This window comes from Salvelinus namaycush, chromosome 4 (genome assembly GCF_016432855.1).
Source record: "Salvelinus namaycush isolate Seneca chromosome 4, SaNama_1.0, whole genome shotgun sequence".
Lineage (NCBI taxonomy): Eukaryota > Metazoa > Chordata > Actinopteri > Salmoniformes > Salmonidae > Salvelinus > Salvelinus namaycush.
The window spans coordinates 46191275-46217200 of NC_052310.1; the positions used below are offsets into that span (position 1 = coordinate 46191275).

At 40.1% G+C, this 25926-nt stretch overlaps 1 protein-coding gene across 1 annotated transcript in view; it reads right to left on the bottom strand.

The window, feature by feature from the left end:
• Positions 1-25926, bottom strand: part of LOC120045893 (receptor-type tyrosine-protein phosphatase epsilon-like) — a 126716-nt gene that overhangs the window by 21437 nt on the left and 79353 nt on the right. The window contains exons 2-6 of the mRNA XM_038990821.1: positions 25032-25146; positions 24844-24937; positions 16260-16331; positions 11550-11646; positions 10990-11063 (exon numbers count right to left, since the gene is read on the bottom strand). Of these exons, the coding sequence (XP_038846749.1) occupies positions 10990-11063; positions 11550-11646; positions 16260-16331; positions 24844-24937; positions 25032-25146 (452 nt within the window). The remainder of the gene's footprint in view (positions 1-10989; positions 11064-11549; positions 11647-16259; positions 16332-24843; positions 24938-25031; positions 25147-25926) is intronic.

Here is a 25926-nt window from a genome sequence, read left to right on the forward strand (position 1 = left end):
TCAGTTTCCAATCTGGGTATAAAGCTTGATTCCTCCCTGACCTTTGACAGCCACATCAGACACCTTTGTAAAGCGTCATTCTATCACCTCAAGCACATTGCCAAACTCTGTACCACCCTCACTCAGTCTGATATAGAAAAGCTTGTCTATGCCTTCATCTCCTCGAGGCTGGTTTACTGCAACACACCCTTCATCAGGATCCCTGGCAGGAGTCTCCAGAAGCTCCAATACATCCGGAACAGAGCTGCCAGAGTGTGGAAACGCCACCACATCACCCCCATTCTGGCATCTCTGCAATGCCTCCCAGTCTCATTCCGGATTGAATTCAAAACCCTCCTGCTGATTTTCCAGTGTATTCATGGCAATGCCCCTCCTTATCTCAAATAACTTCCCTCCCTTAACCCCAGCCGCACCCTCAGCTAGACTGCCTCAACCTCTGGAATGCCCTTCCGGACCACCTGAAGGCACCACAGACTCTGGGCTCCATTAAAATGGTCCTAAATACCTTTCTCTCTAGGAAGGCTTTCTGCTGATAGCTGTGCTCCTTTTTTTATATATATATTTATTTATAATTATTTATCACATAAAACACAAGGAATGGGTAACATTAAAGTATTAGAACATGAAGGACAAACGATACAGCATCAAGACACTATCAAACATTCATCAGTCTTTCCGCAACAGAGCCATCCTTATGTGTGAGGGTGCGTGATAGTGATATAAAATATGTCATAGTTTCCTTTTTCATGATCACAATCTTGTGAAACCCGAACCCTCCAAAATCTCCCCCACAGTTCCCCAATAGCTATCCCTCAACCATTCGAGACCCCTCCCACAGTCCCCCCCCAGAAAAAAATACATAAATACAATTCATTCCATTCCCCACCCCCAATGCACCAACAACCAAGAGAATGAACTAAAGAGAAAAAAGGAAAAGACAGAAGAAAACAGCAAACAACAATGCAAAAAAACAAAAAAAAACAGCAATGCCTACTTTATATGTTTGTGTGCATGTCTGGCACTATTACATGTATGTGTGTGTTCTTGTATGTGTTTATTTGAATGAGAGTGTGTGTATATGCATGTGTACAAACACCTGCACGGCATCAACCTCAGGCAAACCGGCATTAGTTGTAAAAACACTGCCACATAATGTCCTTCAAATGTACTTTTATTATGTTTTATTTTGACTTTTTTTTCCTTTATCTTTTGACCATCATTCTCTCTCTCACACAGCAACTCCCCTCCCACGTGTCTCCAATTCCACATACCAACCCTCAGCTTCACATAGCCCATCCCATCTATCTCTGCTGGCCACCTACTTCGGGTTTCTACGCAACACATACAGTGGGGAGAACAAGTATTTGAGACACTGCCGATTTTGCAGGTTTTCCTACTTACAAAGCATGTAGAGGTCTGTAATTTTTATCATAGGTACACTTCAACTGTGAGAGACGGAATCTAAAACAAAATCCAGTAAATCACATTGTATGATTTTTAAGTAAAGAATTTGCATTTTATTGGAGGAAGAAGAAGGATGAGTACAATCCCAAGAACACCATCCCAACCGTGAAGCATGGAGGTGGAAACATCATTCTTTGGGGATGCTTTTCTGCAAAGGGGACAGGACGACTGCACCGTATTGAGGGGAGGATGGATGGGGCCATGTATCACGAGATCTTGGCCAACAACCTCCTTCCCTCAGTAAGAGCATTGAAGATTTGTCGTGGCTGGGTCTTCCAGCATGACAACGACCCGAAACACACAGCCAGGGCAACTAAGGAGTGGCTCACACTCTACCAACAGTTTTATGCCCCAAATATTCAACAGTTTGTTGGTGGAAAGAATTCTATATAATAATTTTAGCTGAAAAGCACGAAGTCTTGAATCTTGCGTTGTTTTATATATCAACTCGTACACCCTGTACCATGGAATCGGTACATCAAAAATCTCTATTTTGCAATCTGTATGGCACAGTTCTCAACATCCTGGTCCTCAAATGAAACTGGTATACTTTCCTATTTATAATATTTTTATTCCTCCGCCAGTTTTGATCCTTTATATTGGGCAGACAGACCAGCTCCCTACCTCCTCTCGCTGCCACACGCCTTCTCCATTTTTGGGGCAATGCTGTAATCAATTGGTTGTACTCTTGGATTGAGCAGACCTTTCCGTAAAATTCTGATAACTCCATGAAGGACATACACACCATTACAATTTACAATATAATTTAAGAACAAAATACCCTTTTCAAACATCTTTCCCATAAATACAGGTATTTTATCAACCAGCACATTTGAGTTCAGCCATAATATTTGTTGTAATATTTGTTCTATCTTTTCAGGGGGATGAAATTGAAATTGTAGCCAGATCTGCAATGCTTGTTTGAAAAAGACAGATACTTTGAAAAAAGTATAATTTTCAATTAATCGAAAATGAGACATGGCAATCTGCACAAAAGCAAAAAGGCCATTTTTAAACAATGGATGAGCTTTTCTTATTAATCTACTTGAGAACCATTTAGGGTTCAAATAAAACTTTTGAATGAGTGAAGCTTTTAGAGAGAGGTTTAGTGCTTTTATATTTAATAATCTCAACCCACCCAATTCATAATATAGATAGGCTCGTTTTATTTTGTCTGGTTTAGCGTCCCAGATAAAGCTAAATATTTTTTGCTCATATGATTTGAAAAATGCATCATCAGGAGTAGGCAGCACCATAAGTAAGTGAGTAAACTGAGGTATGACTAAGGAGTTAATCAGGGCAATTTTTCCATAAATAGACAGGTATTTACCTCTCCATGGTTGTAGGATCTTGTCTATTTTTACAAGTTTTCTATTGAAATTCATTGTGGAGAGCTTATTTATATCTTTTGTGATATGAATCCCGAGTATGTCTACTTCACCATCAGCCCATTTTATAGGTAAGCTAAAGGTAATGTAAAAGTTGTATTTTTTAAGGATCCAATACGTAATATTGTACACTTATCATAATTCGTTTTTAGTCCAGTGAGTACAGAAAAGTTATCTAGATCTTTAATGAGACATTGCAGGGATCTAGCTTGCGGACTTAACATAAAACTTGAGTCATCGGCATACATGGACACCTTCGTTTTTAAGCCTTGGATTTCTAATCCTCTAATGTTGTTATTGGATCTGATTTTAATAGCTAGCATTTCGATGGCCATAACGATATGGTGACAGCGGACACCCTTGTTTAACTCCTCTTGACAATTCAAAACTATTTTACACCTGGGGTTGCTATACATTATTTTTTACCCATTTTATAAGAGAATTACCGAAATTAAAAAAATCCAGGCATTTATAAATAAAATCCAGTCTTACTTTATCAAATGCCTTTTCAAAATCCGCTATAAATACCATTCCTGGCTTCTTAAATGTTTCATGATGTTCTATTATTTCTAGTAGTTGTCGTATATTATCTCAAATGTATCGTCCATGTAAGAAACAGTCTGATCAGGATTAACAAAACCTGGTAAAACCCTTTTAATTCTGAGTGCTATGCATTTTGATAGTATTTTTGCATCACAACATTGAAGTGTAAGGGGCCTCCAGTTTTTTAGATAGACCGGGTCTTATTATTTGCCATCTGGGTCTTGTTTTAATAATAGAGAAATCAGACCTACCTGACAGACTACCATTTCTATAGGAGTAGTTAAAACAATCTAACAATGGAGCTTTTAGAATATCAAAAAATACTTGATATATCTCTACTGGTATGCCCTCAAGCCCTGGGGTTTTTCCAGACTGAAATTATTTAATAGCCTCAAAAGTTTCTTCCTCTGTAATTTGGCCTTCGCACTGATCTTTCTGTACATTTGTACATTATTTTCAATTTTTTTTAAGTATTTGGAAAGAATTCCTTACCGTAATCTTCATTCAGTGGGAGAGGATGAGACGGAAAAGAGAACATCTGCCTAAAATAATTAGCTTCCTCTTTTAAAATATCATTCGGAGAATCATAGATGACTCCGTCTTCAGTAACGAGTTTCTGCAAATTATTTTTGTTAGCGTTCCTGTGTTGGAGATTCAGGAAGAATTTTGTGCATTTTTCTCCATATTCCATCCAGTTTGCTTTATTTTTGTAATAGATGACATTAGATCATTCTTGAATAAGTTCAAGTTATTTTTTATTTTTCCTCTAACTTATTTTGTATCTCTGTAGTGTCGTTTTTATTGCTATCTACCTGTACTATTAGTTCATGGATTTCCCTTGTTAGTCTTGTTTCTTTAGCCAGAAACTGCTTTTTCATTATTGATGAATATTGAATTGAATGACCCCTAAATGTACATTTAAAGGTATCCCAAACAATAAGGGGATTTGCTGAACCTATATTATACTGGGAAAATTCAGTTATAAATTATTTTGTCTTAGTTAAAAATAAGTTGTCCTCCAGTAAACTTTGATTACATTTCCAATATCCCCATCCACGTGGAAAATCTATAAGAGTTATGTGAATGCCAATTAGATGATGATCCGATCGCATTCTGTCTCCTATTAAAACTTTTTAAACCTTTGATGCAAGAGAGAAAGAGACAAGTAGTCAAGACGACTAGCTTGATTAAGTCTCCTCCATGTATATCTCACTAGGTCGGGGTTTTTTAGTCTCCAAATATCCACTATTTCTAATGTGTCCATAATATTTGTGATTTCCTTAAGGGCAAAGTGATGATAGTTTGTAGAGTGATTACCTTTACGGTCCATTGAGGTACTTAACACTGTGTTATAGTGTCCTACCATAATGATTAGATCATTTGTTGCCTGTAACTTCAATAAATTGGTATAAATGTTTTCGAATAATCTCTTTTTTGTCCACTTTCATATTCAAAAGAATCTACCTTCCTTGTGAATCATTCCTGATTATTTGGACATTCAGATCGAAATTTTTGTTAATTAATATCATCACACCCTTTGAGTTCCTTTGTCCATGACAGAAAATTATTTCACCACCCCATTCCTTTTTCCATGCAACTTCATCTAAGGATGTAGAGTGTCACGTTCCTGACCTGTTTTCTGTTGTTTTGTATGTGTTTAATTGGTCAGGGCGTGAGTTGGGGTGGGTAGTCTATGTTATGTGTTTTCTATGTTGGGTTAATGGTTTGCCTGGTATGGTTCTCAATTAGAGGCAGGTGTGTGTCGTTTCCTCTGATTGAGAGCCATATTAAGGTAGGTTGTTCTCACTGTTTGTTTGTGGGTGATTGTTCCTGTGTCTGTGTTTACCACATGGGACTGTTTCGTTTGTTCGTTTTAGGTAGTCTGTTCCTGTTCGTGCGTTCTTCGTCTATATGTAAGTTCGTTTGTTTCAGGTCTGTTGCCTTCGTTTATTGTTTTGTAGTTTGTTCTAGTGTTTTGTCAGTGTTTTCGTCTGTCATTTAAATAAATTAGGATGTATTCCTCATCTGCTGCGCCTTGGTCCGTTCATTCACCACAAGACGAACGTTACATAGAGAGTTTCCTGTAGGCAGTATATGTTATATTCCTTTTCTTATAGCCATGTAAAGACTGATCTTCTTTTTTTATAATCTGCCAAATCTTTACAATTATAACTAGCTATACTTATTTCACCCCTTACTATAACTAGATACTATTCTCAGGCTAAATTGACCATAATTCGTGCTTGTAAAGTTACTGCCATCAGAGGTATTATGATGGTCAAAATTAGAGCTTTCAAATGTCTGATATTTAGAATTCAAGAAATAGGTTCTAGCAATATTTTTTTTATTCCCTTGCCTGTTTGCTTGTGAGCCAATGCCACAGATGTTAGAAAATTGAGACAAATTATGTGTGTAACAAATCTGAGTAGTTTGATGTGTATGATATTGGCTATGATATAATGAGAGTGTGTATGATGTCTGTATAAGAGTAAGACTATAATTTGTGATGTCCAAATAAATAATAACTCTGCCAATTTGCATGTTTGAGTGTCTATGTGTGTAACATGTAGTGCGTACAGCCTTAATATTAATAATTGTAATCCGTATCACATTCATAGTTGCATCATAATTACCTTTAACATAATTGAAAAACACATCCCAGCATTTCCATAGCAATTTACATTTCACATGATCATGAAAGAAACCTTGCATTACTATAGAGACGGCTTCACTAGAGTACAAATGTAATCCATACAATATGTTATTATTCTCCAATGCCCCTATTTTGATATCTTCCCCTTGCTTGTTGTAAACATATATATAAACTTGTAGACAAATACATAAAAAAGATAGACAAACAAACACATTAAATTATAGTTCTCGACAATAGAGAGAGGGAGAGGAGAAAAGAGAGAAAGAGATACCTGTGCTCCTTACTGTCCTTGTCCCTTGTAGCATCAGCTGTGTTCTTTGTGTCAGTTGACCTGTTTAGTTGTGTTCATTATTTCCTATTTGGTTTCTTTAATATTGTATTTTATGCACTTTGAGATTGTGTATAATGAAAAGTGCTTTACAAATGTAATAAATTATAATTATTAATTACAAGGTTAGAAAGTTACAATGGATTTTGCTTCAACTGCGTGTGGTAAGGTAGACAGTGAATCTTTTTATAATTTTCTACCATTTTAGACGTGTTAATTCGTCTTGACAGATCTCAATAGCAGAATATGCCTTCAGTAGGATATCGCTACAGAATAGACCTGACTTTGTGTTTTGATTGTGACGACTTATCTAGAGAACAGATCAGTATTGAAATTCAACAAGCACTATGTACACACAACCTAAGGCATGCATCAGATCCCACAAAACATACTCAATGGTTCAAATTAAATATTATATACATAACTAGGGCTGTGGCGGTCATGAAATTATGTCAGACGGTTATTGTCATGCAAAAGCCTGCCGGTCTCATGGTAATTGGCCGTTAATTAACATTAACACGTTAAGCATCTCCAGGCCACCAGCATAGAAGCAGCTGATGCGTGCCTTTGGAACATATACAGTGCATTTGGAAAGAATTCAGACTCCTTGACTTTTTCCACATTTTGTTACGTTACAGCCTTGTTCTAAAATGGACTGAATATTTTTTCCCCCTCAATCTACACACAATAACCCCTAATGACAAAACGAACAGTTTTTTTTTTTTTTTTTTGCAAATGTATTACAATGTACATAAGTATTCAGACCCTTTGCTATAGAGACTCGAAATTGAGCTCTGGTACATCCTGTTTTTATTGATCATCCTTGAGATGTTTCAACAACTTGATTGGAGTCCACCTGTGGTAAATCCAATTGATTGGACCTGATTTGGAAAAGCACACACCTGTCTATATACAGTGCATTCTGAAAGCATTTAGACCCCTTGACTTTTTCCACATTTTGTCACGTTACAGCCTTATTCTAAAATGGATTAAATTGTATTTTTTCCTCATGACAGCCTACTTGGAGTTTATCTACAGGCTTATAAAGGACTCTCAGACCATGAGAAACCAGATTCTTTGGTCTGATGAAACCAAGATTGAACCTTTTGGCCTGAATGCCATGCGTCATGTCTGGAGGAAACCTGGCACCATCTCTACGGTGAGAAATGGTGGTCGCACCATCATGCTGTGAGGATGTTTTTCAGCGGCAGAGACTGGGAGACTTGTCAGGATCAAGGTAAAGATGAACGGAACAAAGTACAGAGATCATTGATGAAAACCTGCTCCATAAACAAGATTCTCTGGTCTGATGAAACCAAGATCGAACTCTTTGGCTCGAATACCAAGCGTCACATCTCCAGGAAACCTGGCACCATCCCTACGGTAAAGCATGGTGGTGGCAGCATCATGCTGTGGGAATGTTTTTCAGCAGCAGGGACTGGGAGACTAGTCAGGATTGAGGGTAAAATTAACGGAGCAAAGTATAGAGAGATCCTTGATGAAAAGCTGCTCCAGAGTTTTCAGGACCTCAGACTGGGGCAAAGTTTCACCTTCCAACAGGACAACAACCCTAAGCACACAGCCAAGACAATGCAGGAGTGGCTTCGGGACAAGTCTCTGAATGTCCTTGAGTGGCCCAGCTAGAGCCCAGACTTGAACCCGATCGAACATCTCTGGAGAGACCTGAAAATAGCTGTGTAGCGAAGTTCCCCATCCAACCTGACAGAGCTTGAGAGGATTTGTAGAGAAGAATGGGAGAAACTCTCCAAATACAGGTGTGCCAAGCTTGTTGCATCATACACAAGAAGACTTGAGGCTGTAATCACTGCCAAAAGTACTGAGTAAGGTGTCTGAATTCTTATGTTAATGTGATATTTGCATATATAGGCTTATGCATATGCTCTAATATGCATATGTGCCCGACCGGCTCAAAATCGTTGTTATGTAGCAAAATTTGAAATTGAGTTTTTTACATTGGATAAAAGTAGAGACTCTGTACACAATGGTATATCATACACTACAGTGGAGAAACAATGGGAAAGTAACTTTGCTTTGAAAGTTGATAAACTTGTAATCTCACTTTTGAGAAAATGGCCTTTGAATGTTTCGGTACTACTATTGGAGAGCGTTTTGTCTACACCCATTCAGCATCGTTCACACCCTATTAAGCTTTATCCCCACCCATCTCTTTAAGGGTTGATCCGAATGTACTAACAATAGCAGTCAAGCACCCAAGCTAACTTGCTAGCTACTTCCAGACATTTAAGTGAGAGAGAACAGATCACTGAACATTACTCGCCCTAGCAGAGCTGGTTAGGCTGTTATGTTATCCAGAGCGTTGGTGACTGCAACTGTGCTGTCAGATTGTCCGTTTGTAAATTCAGAGCATTTCGTGATCAGAGCGCACACCGGACGCTCTGGCCGATGAGTAGGGTTGATCCGAACGTTCTGACTTCACAACGGCAGTCAAGCACCCAAGCTAACTGACTAACATTGACTACTTCCAAACACATAATGAGAGAACACCCCACCATTTTACTCACCCTGGCAGAGCTGGTGAGGCTGTTTTCTTGTTATCCAGAGCGTTGGTGACTGTAACTGTGCTGCTGGCAACAATTGAACTACGCTTTTCTGCAGACGTTTACTGACACCGGCCATATTCAACTGGTGTTGAGCGTTAGTAAATTCATTGCTATTCTGCTCTCTCTGGCACACTCAGACAAGAGTGCTCTAAAATCGGAGTAGATGGCCAGACTGAATTTACGAACGCACCCGAAATGGTTACTTGCATAGTGGAGTCTTTGGTTAAGACATGTAGCTAGCTAGCTAGGTAAACAATGAACCATAATCACAACTCATGACATTAATACCCTGCATGAATCTGCAGGTAGCTAACCAACCAGGTTCAATGTTAGCTAGCTATCATCATGCTAGCCAAGCAAACGGCTCTTTGTCAAAATTTGAAACGTGTAATATCTGAAAATGTATAGTTAGCTAACGCACTGTAACATACAATGTACCTTATTTTAGAGCCCAAAAACATAATATTTCCAGGTCAACTGTAATAGGAATACCATTGTAAAGCACAATTTCTCCCCTTTCCAGCAAAATCAATGACGAGACCTTCATGCTACTCGTCTCTGCATAACTGAAGAAGGTAATGAGCTCCGTCGGGTCTTTTTAAAAATGGTGGGTGGGGAAGCGAAACCTACTGCGTGACAGGGGAAGGGGGAGATGAGCCATGTGGGGAAACAGCTTTTTTCATCCGATCTGTCCAACATCACCTCTAAAATGTAAATAAAACCACTATAAAGAGTTTATATAATGTGTCATTGCATACCTATTTGAAGGTTTGTGTCGAAATTGAATTGGGTTTTTAGGGCGGCGCTAAAGGTCAGTTTTTTTCAACTTTTCTCCAATACTATCGGACCATTACCATGTCAACCAACGCTGGCATAGAAACGTAGTTCACACCCCAGATTTTGATGCCAACACAGTTGCTACAGTCCCATTAGTTTTCATCGCAGCCTCGTTTGAATGCCGCGGTTGCACACATTTGTACGGGATGGGGTTAGTCAATAGTAGCTAGCTAGACTATCTTACCCATATACATCATTCATGGTTGGACGGGTCTCCTGTCGGATGCCATGGTTGCCCTTAGTTTGACGATGTAATTCGGAAACATGTGTTTTCTCCATCTCCTTAGCTATCATACTCGAAGTCCACTGATTTCAAAACTCAGTCCTCCAGAAAGTAGAGAGCAACACTTATGCAGTTTTAATACACAATAAATGTTTTAAAAAGCAGCGTTCGACAGGATTACCTAGACATACTGACCAGCTCAAATAGACAGAAGCTGGCTATATGGCAGACCAATCCAAACTTATCTCTCGGCATGTCTAGCCCACTCATCATCTCAGCCAATCATGGCTAGTGGGAAGGTTGCTGGCTTTTTCTATGGCTAAACCAACTAGGCTCGTAATTTAACAATTTCATTCGTAATTACAGATGGCATACACGTTTGTTAATAAGGCACATGAAAGTGCACATTTCTGCCAAAAAAACACATTTTGACAAATAAAGTTTACGTTCAAACGGCTCCCCTGTGAAGTAGTGACCCGCGACATCTGCCTAGTTTCCTGAAACAGGTCACATATGGATGTTTTGAATTAATCATCCATCACTTTCGAAAGCGCTGTCCATTTCGTTGTGTTAGGCTTTGAAACATCCACAACGACCATGTTTTACACTCAGTTTCAACCTGTTGTTGAACTCCTTTCTTCAAATTGATCATCACAGTGAGTAGAATTTTAAAAGCACATACTCTTTTGATGATAAGTGTTTGATGTGATTTTCAATTGCATTTGCGTTGATGTCAGATGACAATACAGCCCTGAGCCCTGAGTACCAGGCCATTAGAACCTGATGATCGTTAGCGAGTTGGGTACTACTAACGCATGGCTAGAGTGCATAAGAGGAGATTACTGTGAGTCAATGGTCAAGTGGAATTTTACTGTGGTCAAGACTCCGGTGTGCCGGTGTGGCGGTAATACGGTTACCGCAACAATCCTACACATAAGATGTATGTGGAAATGTGAAGTTGTGAGACGTACCTTGATCTTCCAAGAAGCCATTTGGAATCTTCTTATCAACTGAGGTGACAAGAGCCTTCCTGTGGTTTCTAAACCTAACCAGAGAGTGTGACAGAGAAGAGGAAAAGGAAACAAAAGAGGAAAGAACTAAAACGTTATCCGACCATAACCGATGAAAGAGAATATTTCAGCTCAACAAGTCAGAATAAATAGAAACCCACCATCTGTACAGTAAGCTGTTCTTTCTCATGAGAAGCACAGAGTATCCTCACCACTGAGAGAGGAGTTGACTGAGTGACTGAGTGACTGAGTGAGTCAGAGAGCATGGTATAATATGACCCAGCTAGGCATTTGTTTTCTGTTTTACTGGAAGAGCAGTTGTTGGAACACTTTCAACACACACACACACACACACACACACACACACACACACACACACACACACACACACACACACACACACACACACACACACACACACACACACACACACACACACACACACACACAATGTGGGGGTGGGCTGGGCTGATGATAAAGGAAAGGATGGGGGTGAGGTGAAGCCACCCAGTGTTTGTTACCTTAGGAAGTATACTGTCGGGAGAACGATGATGATGAGAAGAAGAGAGATGACCAGCATAGAGGAAAGTACATGGGCACCCTGGGGGGTGGGGTTTTCTGGGAAACAAAGATAAATATATTATTTTGTATACTACACATACAAGTGTTGTCAATATTTTCACATCTATATGCACCCATTTAAATAGATAATTGCACTGTGCATGTCTAACAATTGTTTACATTTAGGATCGTGTTAATGTATGCTGATTGTTCTGGGCCTCGTTTCCCAGAGCCTTCATAGCGTTAAGCTCATCGCTAGAACCATCTTTAGTAGCCGAGTTTCCCAAAACCATAGTTACTAAAGAGGCACTTAAACGCTTTTTATTTACCGACTGCCTCAGACCACTCGTAGAACAGCTAAGTGCGGTGTCAGATGCTTTTTTCCCCCTTCCGCATCAATTCATACACAGAAGATATACGGTAAACACAGAATGAAGAGCTATACCTGTCTCTAACAAAGTTGACTACAAATACAAGCAAATAATAAAATGATGCTTCAAATGAAAATGTAGATGACTGCAAAAGATAAATACATTGTAGGGCAGGTAGGCATATATATTTCAATCACATTAACATACATTTTATATTCATTCCATTGAATTCTATTTTGCTAATTCTAGGCTGCTGGCTGTAATGTTTTCCTCATATTTCATGATGTTTAACAACATGTGCGCAGGTTCATAACTACATGAGGACATGGAGGTCAGGAACTTTTTTCAAACTTGAAAATAAATAAATATATTATGGCTGTCAAACAATTAAAATAATTAATCGCGGCCTCCCGAGTGGCGCAGCGGTCTAAGGCACTGCATCGCCGTGCTTGAAGAGCCCCTACAGACCTGGGTCGAACCCAGGCTGTGTCACAACCGGCCGTGAACGGGAGTACCATAGGGAGTTGCACAATTCTCCCAGTGTCGTCAGGGTTTGGTTGGGGGGGCTTTACTTGGCTCATCGTGCTCTAGCGACTCCTTGTGGCAGGCCGGGTGCCTGCAGGCTGAATCTGTCGTCAGTTGAACGGTGTTTCCTCCGACACATTGGTGCGTCTGGCTTCCAGGTTAAGTGGGCAGGTGTTAAGGAGTGCGGTTTAGCAGTTCATGTTTTGGAGGACTCATGACTCGACCTTTGCCTCTCCCGAGTCCGTTGGGGAGTTGCAGCGATGAGACAAGATCGCAATTGGATATCACAAAATTGGGGAGAAATAGATGGAAAAGTCCTGTAACTTACTAATGCTCTCTCTCACAAACACACACATTCTTGTACAGGTAACCTTGTGGGGACACACAATTCAGTCCCATTCAAAATCCTATTTTCCCTAACCTTAACCCAAAAACCTAACCGTAACCCTAAACCCAACCCTAGCTCCTAACCCTAAACCCAACCCTAGCTCCTAACCCTAAACCCAACCCTAGCTCCTAACTCTAATTCTGATGTCTAATGTTCCCAGTTGGTCAATTTTTTATTTGTTTACTATTATTGTGGAGACCATAAGTCCCCACAAGAATAGTTACACACACCACTCAGCCATTCCAAATGATTGTTCTTCCAATTACTGATTGGAGGGTTAGCTATAAGAAAACAATTACTGTCTCTATGGATACAAAGAACAAAGAGCATTAACTTGTCCAACAATGTCATGAATTCCACAGAACATAAACCTGTGACCATACACTTCAGTCATCCTCCTGTTTCTTTTCACTGAGCCAGTAGCAAAGACAAACAAGACTGTTGACATTTTCAGATGATAAAGCTGCTCTTTACTTTTGCACGATATGCCCAGAGAGTGAAAACAACCTCTCACAAGGTAATGATGTAGCAGGCGTTGCCAGGTACCTTTGTGCAATGCAGGCCAGCCTAGTGTGTGCCCCTGCATGCTGTGACCACCACTGTAGTTTACACTCCTCCATGTTGATGCTGGGCTCTACCTTGTAACACTCTACACATTTCTCAATGAACTCCTCCTCTTCATCAGAGTCCGACTCAGAAGAATTAAACAAAAGGGCAGCCTTCTTTTTTTTGGGCTCTGACTCTGTTGCTTTATCAGGTTGCTGTGCAGGCCTCTCTTCCTTCAGAAAGTTGCTGACCAAAGCCCACACCTCACCCTTCTCAGATCTGGGAAGGCACTTAAGGTCCTTAAACCTTGGGTTGAGAGCTATGGCGATCTTCAGCCATGTGATGTTGGTGTTTTCCTTGCGTTTCTCCAGGTCTGTTGTGAATGTCAGCTTGAATCTTACCATGTAGGCAGGGTCATCATCAGAGCTCTCCATCACCCAAAGGAGATGACACAAAGCAGGCAACACCTCTGAGCAGGAAATGTACTTCTCTCCTATCAGAAGTTCAGTCAAGTACCTGCAGTGAAAGATAATTCAAAATTACTTCAGTCAATTGTGAGAGGCTTGTTACACACAGACTCTTTCTCTCACACACGCACACACAATTAAACAATTGCTCTCTCACACATAGACACACACACAACATCTTATTATAACACTAATATAGAGATAAAGAATATTACCTGCAGGGCTCCCATAGTGCCTCCAGGTTCTACAGTTGTGTTCAAAAGGCAGATGTCTCGCTGCTGCAATCATGTTCCGTGCACTGTCTGTGCAAACTGTGGTAACTTTGTTTACAATGTTCCACTGCTTTGCTAGATCCATGAAATGCCGAGCGCACGTTTCAGCATAGTGACTGTCTTCATTATGGCCATAGCGTATGAATGCAGTTTCCAGTTTTTATTGATGTGGTGCGCAGTAACCCCAAGGTAGTTGTGGATACAGACAGAAGTCCAGTGGTCTCCTGTGAGAGCAACAGCCATTGCATGTTTCAACTCCTCCGCAATCGTAGCCCTCTCGCTTTCATACAGCTTGTGTATTTTTGTAACGACGATGGCTCGAGGGTAACTCATACGTTGAGTCATCCGATCCTATCCAAGTAATATCCCTCAAGCCTTCGTCCTCCACAGTGTTAGCTCGCTCCTCGTCGACTTGTCCATAGGCCTCCAGCGCGCATATTCTTCTAGCTTAGCCTGCCAAAGATGTCCTCTATTGCTACTATTAACGTTACTTGTATTGCCGGCGTCAACAGGATATTTTGCTTGTAAATGATAAAGAAGATTCGATGTTCAGTACCAGTCAAATATTTGGACACGCCTACTCATTCCAGGTTTTAACTTTATTTTTTATATTTTCTACATTGCAGAACAATAGTGAAGACATCAAAACTATGAAATAACACATATGTAAACATGTCGTAACCAAACAAGTAGCCACCCTTTGCCTTGATGACAGCTTTGCACACTATTGGCATTCGTTCAATCAACTTAATGAGGTAGTCAACTGGAATGCATTTCAATTAACAGGTGTAACAGGTGTACCTAAAAGTTAATTTGTGGAATTTCTTTCCTTAATGTGTTTGAGCCAATCAGTTGTGTTGTGACAAGGTAGGGGTGGTATACAGAAGATAGCCATATTTGGTAAAAGACCAAGTCCATATTATGGCAAGAACAGCTCAAATAAGCAAAGAGAAATGACAGTCCATCATTACTTTAAGACATGAAGGTCAGTCAATGAAAAAAATCAAGAACTTTGAAAGTTTCTTCAAGTGCAGTCGCAAAAAACATCAAGCACAATAATGAAACTGCCTCATGATGACCACCACAGGAATGGAAGACCCAGAGTTACCTCTGCTACAGAGGATAAGTTCATTATAGTTAAGAGGATAAGTTCATTATTCAACCCTACAAATTTGTTTGATATAGAAAGACCGGGTTTTCGGAAGGTTTTTTGAACTTATGTTTATTAAATTATGACAAATATTAATTGCATTCCACCAATGAGGCCACTAGATGTCGATTTGGTAATTTGACTGCAGGAAGGGCTAGATGTACTCGGAGGGCTAATATCAATAACATGCATGTCAATCTTTTGGCTCAAAGTAGAGGAGAGATTGACTGTATCACTACTTGTCTTTGTGAGAGGTATTGATGTGTTGAAAGCACTGAACTGTCTGTACGAACTGGTAACACACAGCTCAGACACCCACATTCTTAGAAAAAAGGGTACCAAAAGGGTTCTTTGGCTGTCCCCATATGAGAACCCGTTTTGGTTCCAGTTAGAACCCTTTTGGGTCACAGTCCCCAAGTCCAGAACAGACTCTGAGAAATGCACAGTACTACATGTAACTCTCTTCCACATCAAGTAACTCTCAAGCGAGCAGTAAAATAAGACAAGAAAAACTGACAAAACAACACCTCACAGCGCAATGCAGACACACACACAAAGCCTTAGCAGCAGCTAATGGGGATCCTAATAAATACTAAAATGATAGGTTCAGCATTTAGAATAAGCCGCCTCTATATCTGCAGCCAGAAGTGGTCATATATCTCTAGGAGCTGATCTGTCGTTAGTATTTTGGAATAATTATAATGCTAAGGTAAGATTTGAATGGAGAAAACTGATCCGAGAGCAGCGCTGCTTTTCTTTCGATCCCATCAGTATCGACAGATGTTCTAACGTTGCACTTAACGAACGTTCTCTCTACGTGCTTGTTTGGGAAACACTTAAGTTGACTCGTAAATAACGATGCATCCGGTAAGATCATCGAAATGCTTAAATTACATCGCAACTGGGAAACGAGGCCCTGTTTGATTCCCTATTCGTATGAAAGTTACTTACCTGTAGTCTGGTTCTCATGAGAGGAGTTATTCAAGGTTATTATAGTTGCAGTCAGAAACAACACCATTGTGACTGTGGAGATAAAACAGAACATGAGTGAATACATGTTTTTTACGCTTCTGCTACTCTCTGTTCATCATATATGCATAGTCACTTTAACGATACCTACATGTACATACTACCTCAATAAGCCTGACTAACAGGTGTCTGTATATAGCCTTGCTACTCTTTTTTCAAATGTCTTTTTACTGTTGTTTTATTTCTTTACTTACCTACACACACACACACACACACACACACATACCTTTTTTCCCGCACCATTGGTTAGAGCCTGTAAGTAAGCATTTCACTGTAAGGTCTATTGTTGTATTCGGCGCACGTGACAAATAAACTTTGATTTGATTGGATTTGAATGCTGTAAAAAAAAATCCACTAACTAAATTCCACTAGAGGGCGCCCACGATACAAACCAATTTTGGCCTGACGATGTCAGTGTTGTCAGTGTAAATAAGAGGATGATGCCAGGCCCTCTGACTGTATGATTCTGTAACTCCTTATAGCCTATCAGTTTCCTGTCCTGTCCGAGCATATCCACTTAGCAGCATGGTGCATCTCCTCTGACCTCATATCCCTAAAATACACATATCAATGTCCAAACAGGCAGCATTATCTCATAGACAACAGAAACCAGATCCCCTGTGGTCCTAGACAGACTGGAGCAAAGCTAAACATAAGCTCAAGAGATGTACATCTCACATAGCAATGAGCAGCGCTTGGATAGGAGGGAGCGAGAAACAGTGAAAACCGAAATGAGAAATATCCTTTTCTCGGAACAATCACTTTGAAGGATGAGGAATCTCCTGTTACCATTGAGTCACTCTATGCAGCCTGAAGGCACAACAAGGATACATAGGCTGTATTAAACCAGAGTACAGTTACTGTTAAGAGTTTTATCCATGTGCAGACTTGAGAGCACCACTTTATTCTCTGTTAAAGTCAGAAAAAGCTGTATGGCATATATATAATCATTAATACTGCCATTGTTAATAATAATCACTCTCTCTCAATTCAATTACATTTGCTTTATTGGCATGACGTAACAATGTACATATTGCCAAAGCGTACTTTGGAGATTTACAATATTAACATAATTTAAAATAATAATCAATGTTGTCAAAGGAACAACAACAATAACCAAGGGTCAAAATAACCATACATTAAACAATAACAATAAGCATAGAGGACATGTGCAGGTTGGTTGGTCTGTCAGACACTGTCCCTCATCTTATGACAGGCAGAAATGTAGTGCGCTGCCAACTCACAGCTCTCTGCATCCTCCCCCCAACAGTGTCTAACCATCTCAATGGCAAGGCTGTGCTCACTGAGCCTGTACTTTGTCAAGGTTTTTCTAAGGTTTTGATCAGTAACTATGGTCAAATAGTTTGCCACGGTGTACAGTCGATTTAGGGCCAGATAGCACTGGAGTTTGCTTTCTGCTTGTGTTTCCCAATAAGTACTGTAGTTTTGTTTTGACTGTGTTGTAATTTTTTTGATCTGATGGATTGGATGTTCTGGTCCTGAGGCTTCAGTGTGTTAGTAGAACAGGTTTGTCAACTCAGCCCCAGGACCAGCTGGATGTGGGGACTCTTTTCTTTGCTCAGCTCTAGGCATTGCAGGGCTTGGTAATGATATCAAATCAAACTTTATTTGCCACATGCGCAGAATACAACAAGTGTAGACTTTACCGTGAAATGCTTACTTACAAGCCCTTAACCAACAGTGCAGTTCAAGAAGAAGAAAATATTTACCAAGTAGGCTAAAATAAAAAGTATGACTATGCATAGGTAACAAACAAACAGCGAGTAGCAGCAGTGTACAAGGGGGGGGTCAATGTAAATTGTCCGGTATGAGAGGGGGTCACTGTATTTTAGATGTTTCCAAAACGTAATTGCTCTTTTTTGAGCTTTTATTATTAGTCGATTTTGGCCTAATTCTGCCCTGCATGCATTGTTTGTAGTTTTCCTCTAGACATGTAAGAGAATCTTACAGAACTGTGCATGCAGGGTGTCAATAGGGTGTTTGTCCCATTGGGTGAAATATTGTTTTACAAGTGGACCCCACACCTCGCTGCCATGAAGTGCAATTAGTTCAATAACACATTCAATTAGTTTTAGCCAAATTTTAATAGGTATTTCAATTAGAATTTGTTTTTTAATGGTGTAGAATGCCCTGCATGCTTTCTCTCAGTTCATTCACTGCATTCACTTCTCTCTCTCACTCACTCTCTCTCTCTCTCTCTCTCTCTCTCTCTCTCTCTCTCCACAGTACCAGTCAAAAGTTTGGACAAACCTACTCATTCCATTTGTATTATTCTCTACATTGTAGAATAATAGTGAAGGAATCAAAACTATAAAATGGAATCATGTAGTAGCGAAGAAAGTATAAAAAATATATTTTATATTTGAGATTCTTCAAAGTAGCCACCCTTTGCCTTGATGACAACTTTGCACACTCTTGGCATTCTCTCAACCAGCTTCATGAGGTAGTCACCTGGAATGCATTTCAATTAACAGGTGTGCCTTGTTAAAAGTACATTTGTGGAATTTCTTTCCTTAATGCGTTTGAGCCAATCAGTTAGTTGTGTTGTGACAAAGTAGGGGTGGTATACAGAAGATAGCCCTATTTGGTAAAAGACCAAGTCCATATTATGGCAAGAACAGCTCAAATAAGCAAAGAGAAATGACAGTCCATCATTACTTTAAGACATTAAGGTCAGTCAATGCGGAAAATTTCAAGAATTGTTCAAGTTTCTTCAAGTGCAGTCGTAAAAACCATCAAGCGCTATAATGAAACTGGCTCTTTTGAGGACTGCCACAGGAAAGGAAGACCCAGAGTTACCTCTGCTGCAGAGGATAAGTTCATTAGAGTTACCAGCCTCAGAAATTGCAGCCAAATACAGTGGCAAGAAAAAGTATGTGAACCCTTTAGAATTACCTGGATTTCTGCATAAATTAAGTCTAAGTCACAACAATAGACAAACACATCCTGATTAAACTAATGACAAACAAACAATTATACTTTTTCACGTCTTTATTGAACAGTCTGTGTAAACATTCACAGTGCAGGTTGGGAAAAGTATGTGAACCCTTGAATTTAATAACAGGTTGACCCTCCTTTGGCAGCAATAACCTCAACCAAACATTTTCTGTAGTTGCGGATCAGACCTGCACAACGGTCTGGAGGAATTTGACCGATCCTCTTTACAAAACTGTTTCAGTTCCACAATATTCTTGGGATGTCTGATGTGAACCTCTCTCTTGAGGTCATGCCACAGCATCTCAATCGGGTTGAGGTCAGGACTGACTGGGCCACTCCAGAAGGCGTATTTTCTTCTGTTCAAGCCATTCTGTTGTTGATTTACTTCTGTCTTTTGGGTTGTTGTCCTGTTGCATCACCTAACTTCTGTAGAGCTTCAATTGGCAGACAGATAGCCTTACATTCTCCTGCAAAATGACTTGATAAACTTGGGAATACATTTTTCCATCGATGATAGCAAGCTGTCCATGCCCTGAGGCAGCAAAGCAGCCCCAAACCATGATGCTCTCTCCACCATAGTTTACAGTTGGGATGAGGTTTTGATTTTGGTGTGCTGTGCCTTTTTTTCTCCACACATAGTGTTGTGTGTTCCTTACAAACAACACAACTTTAGTTTAATTTGTCCAAATAATATTTTGCCAGTAGCGCTGTGGAACATCCAGGTGCTATTTTGCAAACTTCAGACGTGCAGCAATGTTTTTTTGGACAGCCGTGGCTTCTTCCATGGCATCCTCCCATTAACATAATTCTTGTTTAGTGTTTTACGGATTGTAGACTCGTCAACAGAGATGTTAGCATCTTCCAGAGATTTCTGTAAGTCTTTAGCTGACACTCTAGGATTCTTCTTAAACTCATTGAGCCTTCTGTGCTGTGCTCTTGCAGTCATCTTTGCAGGATGGCCACTCCTAGGGAGATTAGCAACAGTGCTGAAATATCTCCATTTATAGACAATTTGTCTTACCGTGGACTGACTTTCAGAGATACTTTTGTAAAACTTCCCAACTTTATGCAAGGCAACCATTCTTAATCTCAGGTCTTCTCTTTTGTTCGAGGCATGATTCATCAGGCAATGCTTCTTGTGAATAGCAAAGTCAAATTTTGTTATGTCAAATTGATGCAGAAATCCAGGTAATTCCAAAGGGTTCACATACTTTTTCTTGCCACTGTAAAGGCATCACAGAGTAAGAGACACATCTAAATATCAACTGTTCAGAGGAGACTCCGTGAATCAGGCCTACATGGTCAAAGTGCTGCAAAGAAACCACTACAAAAGGACACCAATAAGAAGAAGAGAATTGCTTGGGCCAAGAAACACGAGCAATGGACATTAGACAAGTGGAAATCTGTACTTTTGATTTTTGGTTCCAACCGCCGTCTGTTTGTGAGACGCAGAGTAGGTGAACGGATTATTTATGTATGTGTGGTTCCCACAGTGAAGCATGGAGGAGGAGGTGTGATGGTGTGGGGGTGCTTTGCTGGTGACACTGTATGTGATTTGTTTAGAAGTCAAGGGACACTTAACCAGCACACCTACCACAGCATTCTGCAGCAATACACCATCCCATTCGGTCTCTGCTTAGTGGGACTATCATTATGTTTTTCAACAGGACAATGACCCAAACACACCTCCAGGTTGTATAAGGGCTATTTGATCAAGAAGGAGAGTGACGGAGTCCTGCATCAGATGACCTGGCCTCCACAATCACCCAACAGCAACCCAATTGAGATGATTTAGGATGAGTTGGACCGCAGAGTGGAAAATCAGGAAATCAGGAAAATCAGCCAAAAAGTGCTCAAAAATATTTTTGGGTCAAAATATTCTTTGGGAAGAAATGTCTTCTCGAACATGTGAACTTTCATATGCCTTAATAACAAACTTGTATGACATCTGTTAAATTATGAGCCTTGTTGGTTAAGCCACAGAAAAAGGAAGCAACCTTCCCACTAGCCATGATTGGCTGAGATAATGAGTGGGCTGGACATGCCGAGAGAGGAGTTCGGATTGGTCTGCCATATTGAAGCGGTCTGTCTATTTGAGCTGGTCAGTCTGTCTTTGTAAACCTGTCAAACGCTGCTTTAAAAAAAAAAATATTGTGTAGTGGAGCTGCATAAGTGTTGCTCTCCATTTTCTGGAGGAACACATTTTGAAATCAGTGGAATTAGAGTATGATAGCTAAAGAGATGGAGAAAACACCTGTGTCCGGATTACAACTTAAACTAAGGGCAACCGTGGTACAGCATTCCTGACAGGGAGACGCGTCCATGATGCATGTTGATGTATGCAGACAAGATAGTCTAGCGTGAGCTAGCTATATTTTCATATATTACACATTTCTAATTTTAACAGAAAGTGGTTTCATTTCAAGCTAAAGTGTACTGTTAGCTAGCTAGCTAACGATTTCTGGCTGGCACCCTAGCTGACATTATTATTTGTTTCCCAGAGCCGTTTGCTTTTCTAGTTAGAGCCTAATGTTAGCTAGCTAACATTGGACCTGGTTGGTTAGCTCCCAGCACTGTGGCATTGTTGCCACTTTGTTCATTGTTGTTTAACTAGCTAACGTTAGCTGGCTGGCTTGTTAGCTAACGTTACGTGACGTGTGTGATCTTAAACGTTGTTTACCTGTCTAGGTTCATTGTTTACCTAGCTAGCTAGCTAGCTAGCTAGCTAGCTAGCTATATGTCTTAAGCTGAAGTTTACTATTAGCTAGCTAGCTAACGTTAGCTGGCTACCTAGCGGACGTTATTACTTGTTTGCCAGAGCAGTTTGCTTTTCTAGTTAGAGTCTAATGTTAGCAGGGTTGGCACTTTGTTCATTGTTGTTTAACAGGCTAGCGTTAGCTGGCTGGCTCGTTAGCTAATGGTACATGACGTGTGTACAACACCCATTGAATATGACTTATGTCAGTAAACATCTGCAAAAAAGCGTAATGAAATTGTTGCCAGCAGAGCTGATTTGACTGTTTTTATGTTATCCGGAGGTAAACAAATCATCGGCCAGAGCGTCAAGTGTGCGCTCCAAGAGCGAAACAAGATGGGTGGGGCTAAAGCTTAAGAGGGTGTGAACGATGCTGAATGGGTGTAGACAAAGCAGAGCTCTTCACTAGATACCAAAACATTCAAAGGCGATTTTCTCAAAAGTGTGTTTACATGTTGATCAACTTTCAAAGCAGAATTACTTTCCCATTGTTCCTCAAATATGATGATATAATGATATAACATTTCGTAGCTATGAGTCTCTACTTTTACCCAATGTAAAAAGCACCATTTCGCTACATAAGACCGAATCCAGGTGGTGAGTAACATATGTGGGAACTCCTTCAAGACTGTTGGAAAACCATTCAGGTGAAGCTGCTTGAGAGAATGCCAAGAGTGTGCAAAGCTGTCATCAAGGTAAATGGTGGCTACTTTGAAGAATCTAAAATATAAGATATATTTTGATTTGTTGAACACTTGTTTGGTTACTACATGATTCCATATGTGTTATTTCATAGTTTTGATGGCTTTACTATTATTATTCTACAATTTAGAAAATAGTAAAAATAAAGAAAAACCCTTGAATGAGCAGATGTGTCCAAACTTTTGACTCGTACTGTATGTGTGTCAAATGAAGTGAAAGTAACTGTTTAAATGTGATGAATCCCCTCTGATCTACATTTACATTTACATTTAAGTCATTTAGCAGACGCTCTTATCCAGAGCGACTTACAAGTACATACATTCATATTTTTTTTTTTTTTTGTACTAGTTTAACCGTCAGCAACACTGATGGTTATAGGTGGGTAAATATTAATCCCAGCCATAACCCTGAGTGGAAAATCCTAATGTTCATTGTTACTTTACTTCAGTAAGCCCTGAAAGCTATTTTATGTCCACGCACACACACACACACACACACACACACACACACACACACACACACACACACACACACACACACACACACACACACACACACACACACACACACACACACACACACACACACACACACACACACACACACACACACACACACACACACACACACACACGTATAACTGAATGCCGCTTTCATCTGATGAAGAGTATGCATTTGAATTCCTAATTGTACATTGTTACCAAAATATCCACTCTGACATGTGGGTAAAGAAAAACGTTACGGTATACAACCTGACAAGAACCCAGATGAACCCAGCTAAAAGGTAAAAAGTAATGAATGAGACATGGATTAAAAAATTTATGGTTTATACATTGTTAAAACATATCTTACGGGTTCCAATGTCAGAGGACAATGTATATTGTATCCGCGAGCAAGGAAATATGTTTTGTGTACGTTCTTTACCAATGGACATGGTGCAAACATACATGGATTGCAAAATTGTATCCAAGCATAAAAAAGGCATCCAAAATACAGCAATCCATTTACAGCCCTTGAAATCTTTCCTTATCTCCAATTTCAAAGAGATTTCATCAGATTGGCTAGACTAGTGGCTCCCGAGTGTCGCAGAGGTCTAAGACACTGCATCTCAGTGGAAGAGGCGTCACTGCAGTACCTGGTTTTAATCCAGGCTGCATCACATCCGGCCGTGATTGGGAGACCCATAGGGCAGTGCACAATTGACCAGGCTAGGCAGTCATTGTAAATAAGAATTTGTTCTTTCCTGACTTGCCTAGTTAAATAAAAACATTTAAAATAGTGTACCATTTGTCTTATGAAACATTCATCTTCATGTGGCAACCCAATCCACATCCATTTAACTTCAGATTTCTCCATGAATCAATAAAATCTTAAAGCATTTTTTTTTTACAAGGAGAGAAAAAAGAAAGACAGTGGAAAGCAACACCCAAACACATTCAGCAGCATGGCTGTCTGGCTGGAGCAGTCAGTGGAAGTGCAAAACAAATACATGTCAGAAGAGCGGGTGAACAGAGGAGAGGATGAGAAGAGATGAGAGGCTGGAAAAGATACATGTCTGGGCCCTGGGTAAAGCATTAGCAGCCATAATGGGAAACTTCCCTATCAGACAAACAGCAACAGTACTAGAGGGAAGGATGGCTTCACTGGTAAGAAGCAGGCCATGCTACAGACAAATATCACAATCACCACTATATGCTTTATGGCATCAATTGTCAAAAGAATGGCTAGTTGACACAAACTGATGTTTCCTTTGTTGTGGGATGATGGAAGGTTGAATATTTTTGCCTGTTCAAAAGCATGATACTGTATCGAGCCTCTGTTATGGGATTTGCTTTCAGCCAACATGCGCTAAGCTTATCCATACACACAAGTCGTCACAGTATCATATGCACTGACATTGAAGCTGTACCATAATCTTGTTTTTGTAATCTTCTATATCACTGTGTCGGAAGAATGGTAAGGGTCAACAGGGTAAATTCAAGAATTGAATTCCTAATTTAAAACAAGGGGCCCTTTGCATTAATAGATGGCATTTAGATTGATTCCCTAAATTGATTGAGTTTAAATGAAATTTACTCTGGGTTTACTCACAGTTCCAAGCAGAGCTGACAGGATTCAGGAGTTGATCCAATAGTCCATAGCAACCTGAAAGTCTGATTCTCTTCCTGACTGGGCCCTTGGGGTTCTGTACCCATAACACATTCCACATTCACATAGTCTCAGAGGAACAGGGTCTGGTGGAACTGGCCGGGGAAGTATTGGTTGTGATCAGGACACACTTTGTTCCTGTAGCTAAGGTCCAGTGGGCTGGGTTTCAGGGGACTTCCAAGTTTCAGGTCATTACACAGTTTAAAAGTCGTCTCGAGCTCAGTGATCTCCATAAACACATACCACCTGAAGAAAGAGAAGACAAGAGAAAAGGTTGGACCATGGTTGCTGCTATTAAAGTGGCTATAGAAAACCTTATTGCCTCCTTACTATGGTGACACCCCCAGATATAGTACATTCAAAATAGCTTTAAAAAGACCAGGGAATTCCATGAATACAGTCATGACCTGGACTCCACTGTTTGCTTGTCAGTCAAAATACATGTTTCTCTTGCTCATTGTTTGGGCCTGACTCAGAGGAAAAGTCTTCATAAAAGAGATGAACAAACTAATAAAGCTACTACCTGTGTACACCAGGAGTGGGTGTCTGATTGAGTGAACTGTACCGTAGAGAGAGATTGTACTATGCTAGACTGTGTGGGTGAGAGAAGGGAGGGTCGAGGATAGAGAGAGGAAAAGAGAGAGAAAGAAAGAGAAGTGGTGTAGTGTTCACAGTCACGAGTGAGTGTGTGTGTGTGCGAGTGCGTGTGCATGTGTGCATGTGTGTGTTATTCTGTTCCTTTGTCTGCACTGAGACAAACCCCTTTGTTCTAGCCCACACAGTGTGGAAAAGCAAAATATGAAAATTTCAAGAGCTATTAAATCGCTAAGCATGCAATCTAATCCCACCCACGGCAGAATTTCAGAACAGAGTGAGGAATAGACAATCAGTTATGCTATCTCTCAACAATAGAAACATTGAATACTAAAAATGTTTTACATGACAGCCAAGCCAAACACATATACAGTACAATGCTGTTTTTATTATGGCATCTACACAAAACACATCCAGTTCTGTACATATTTG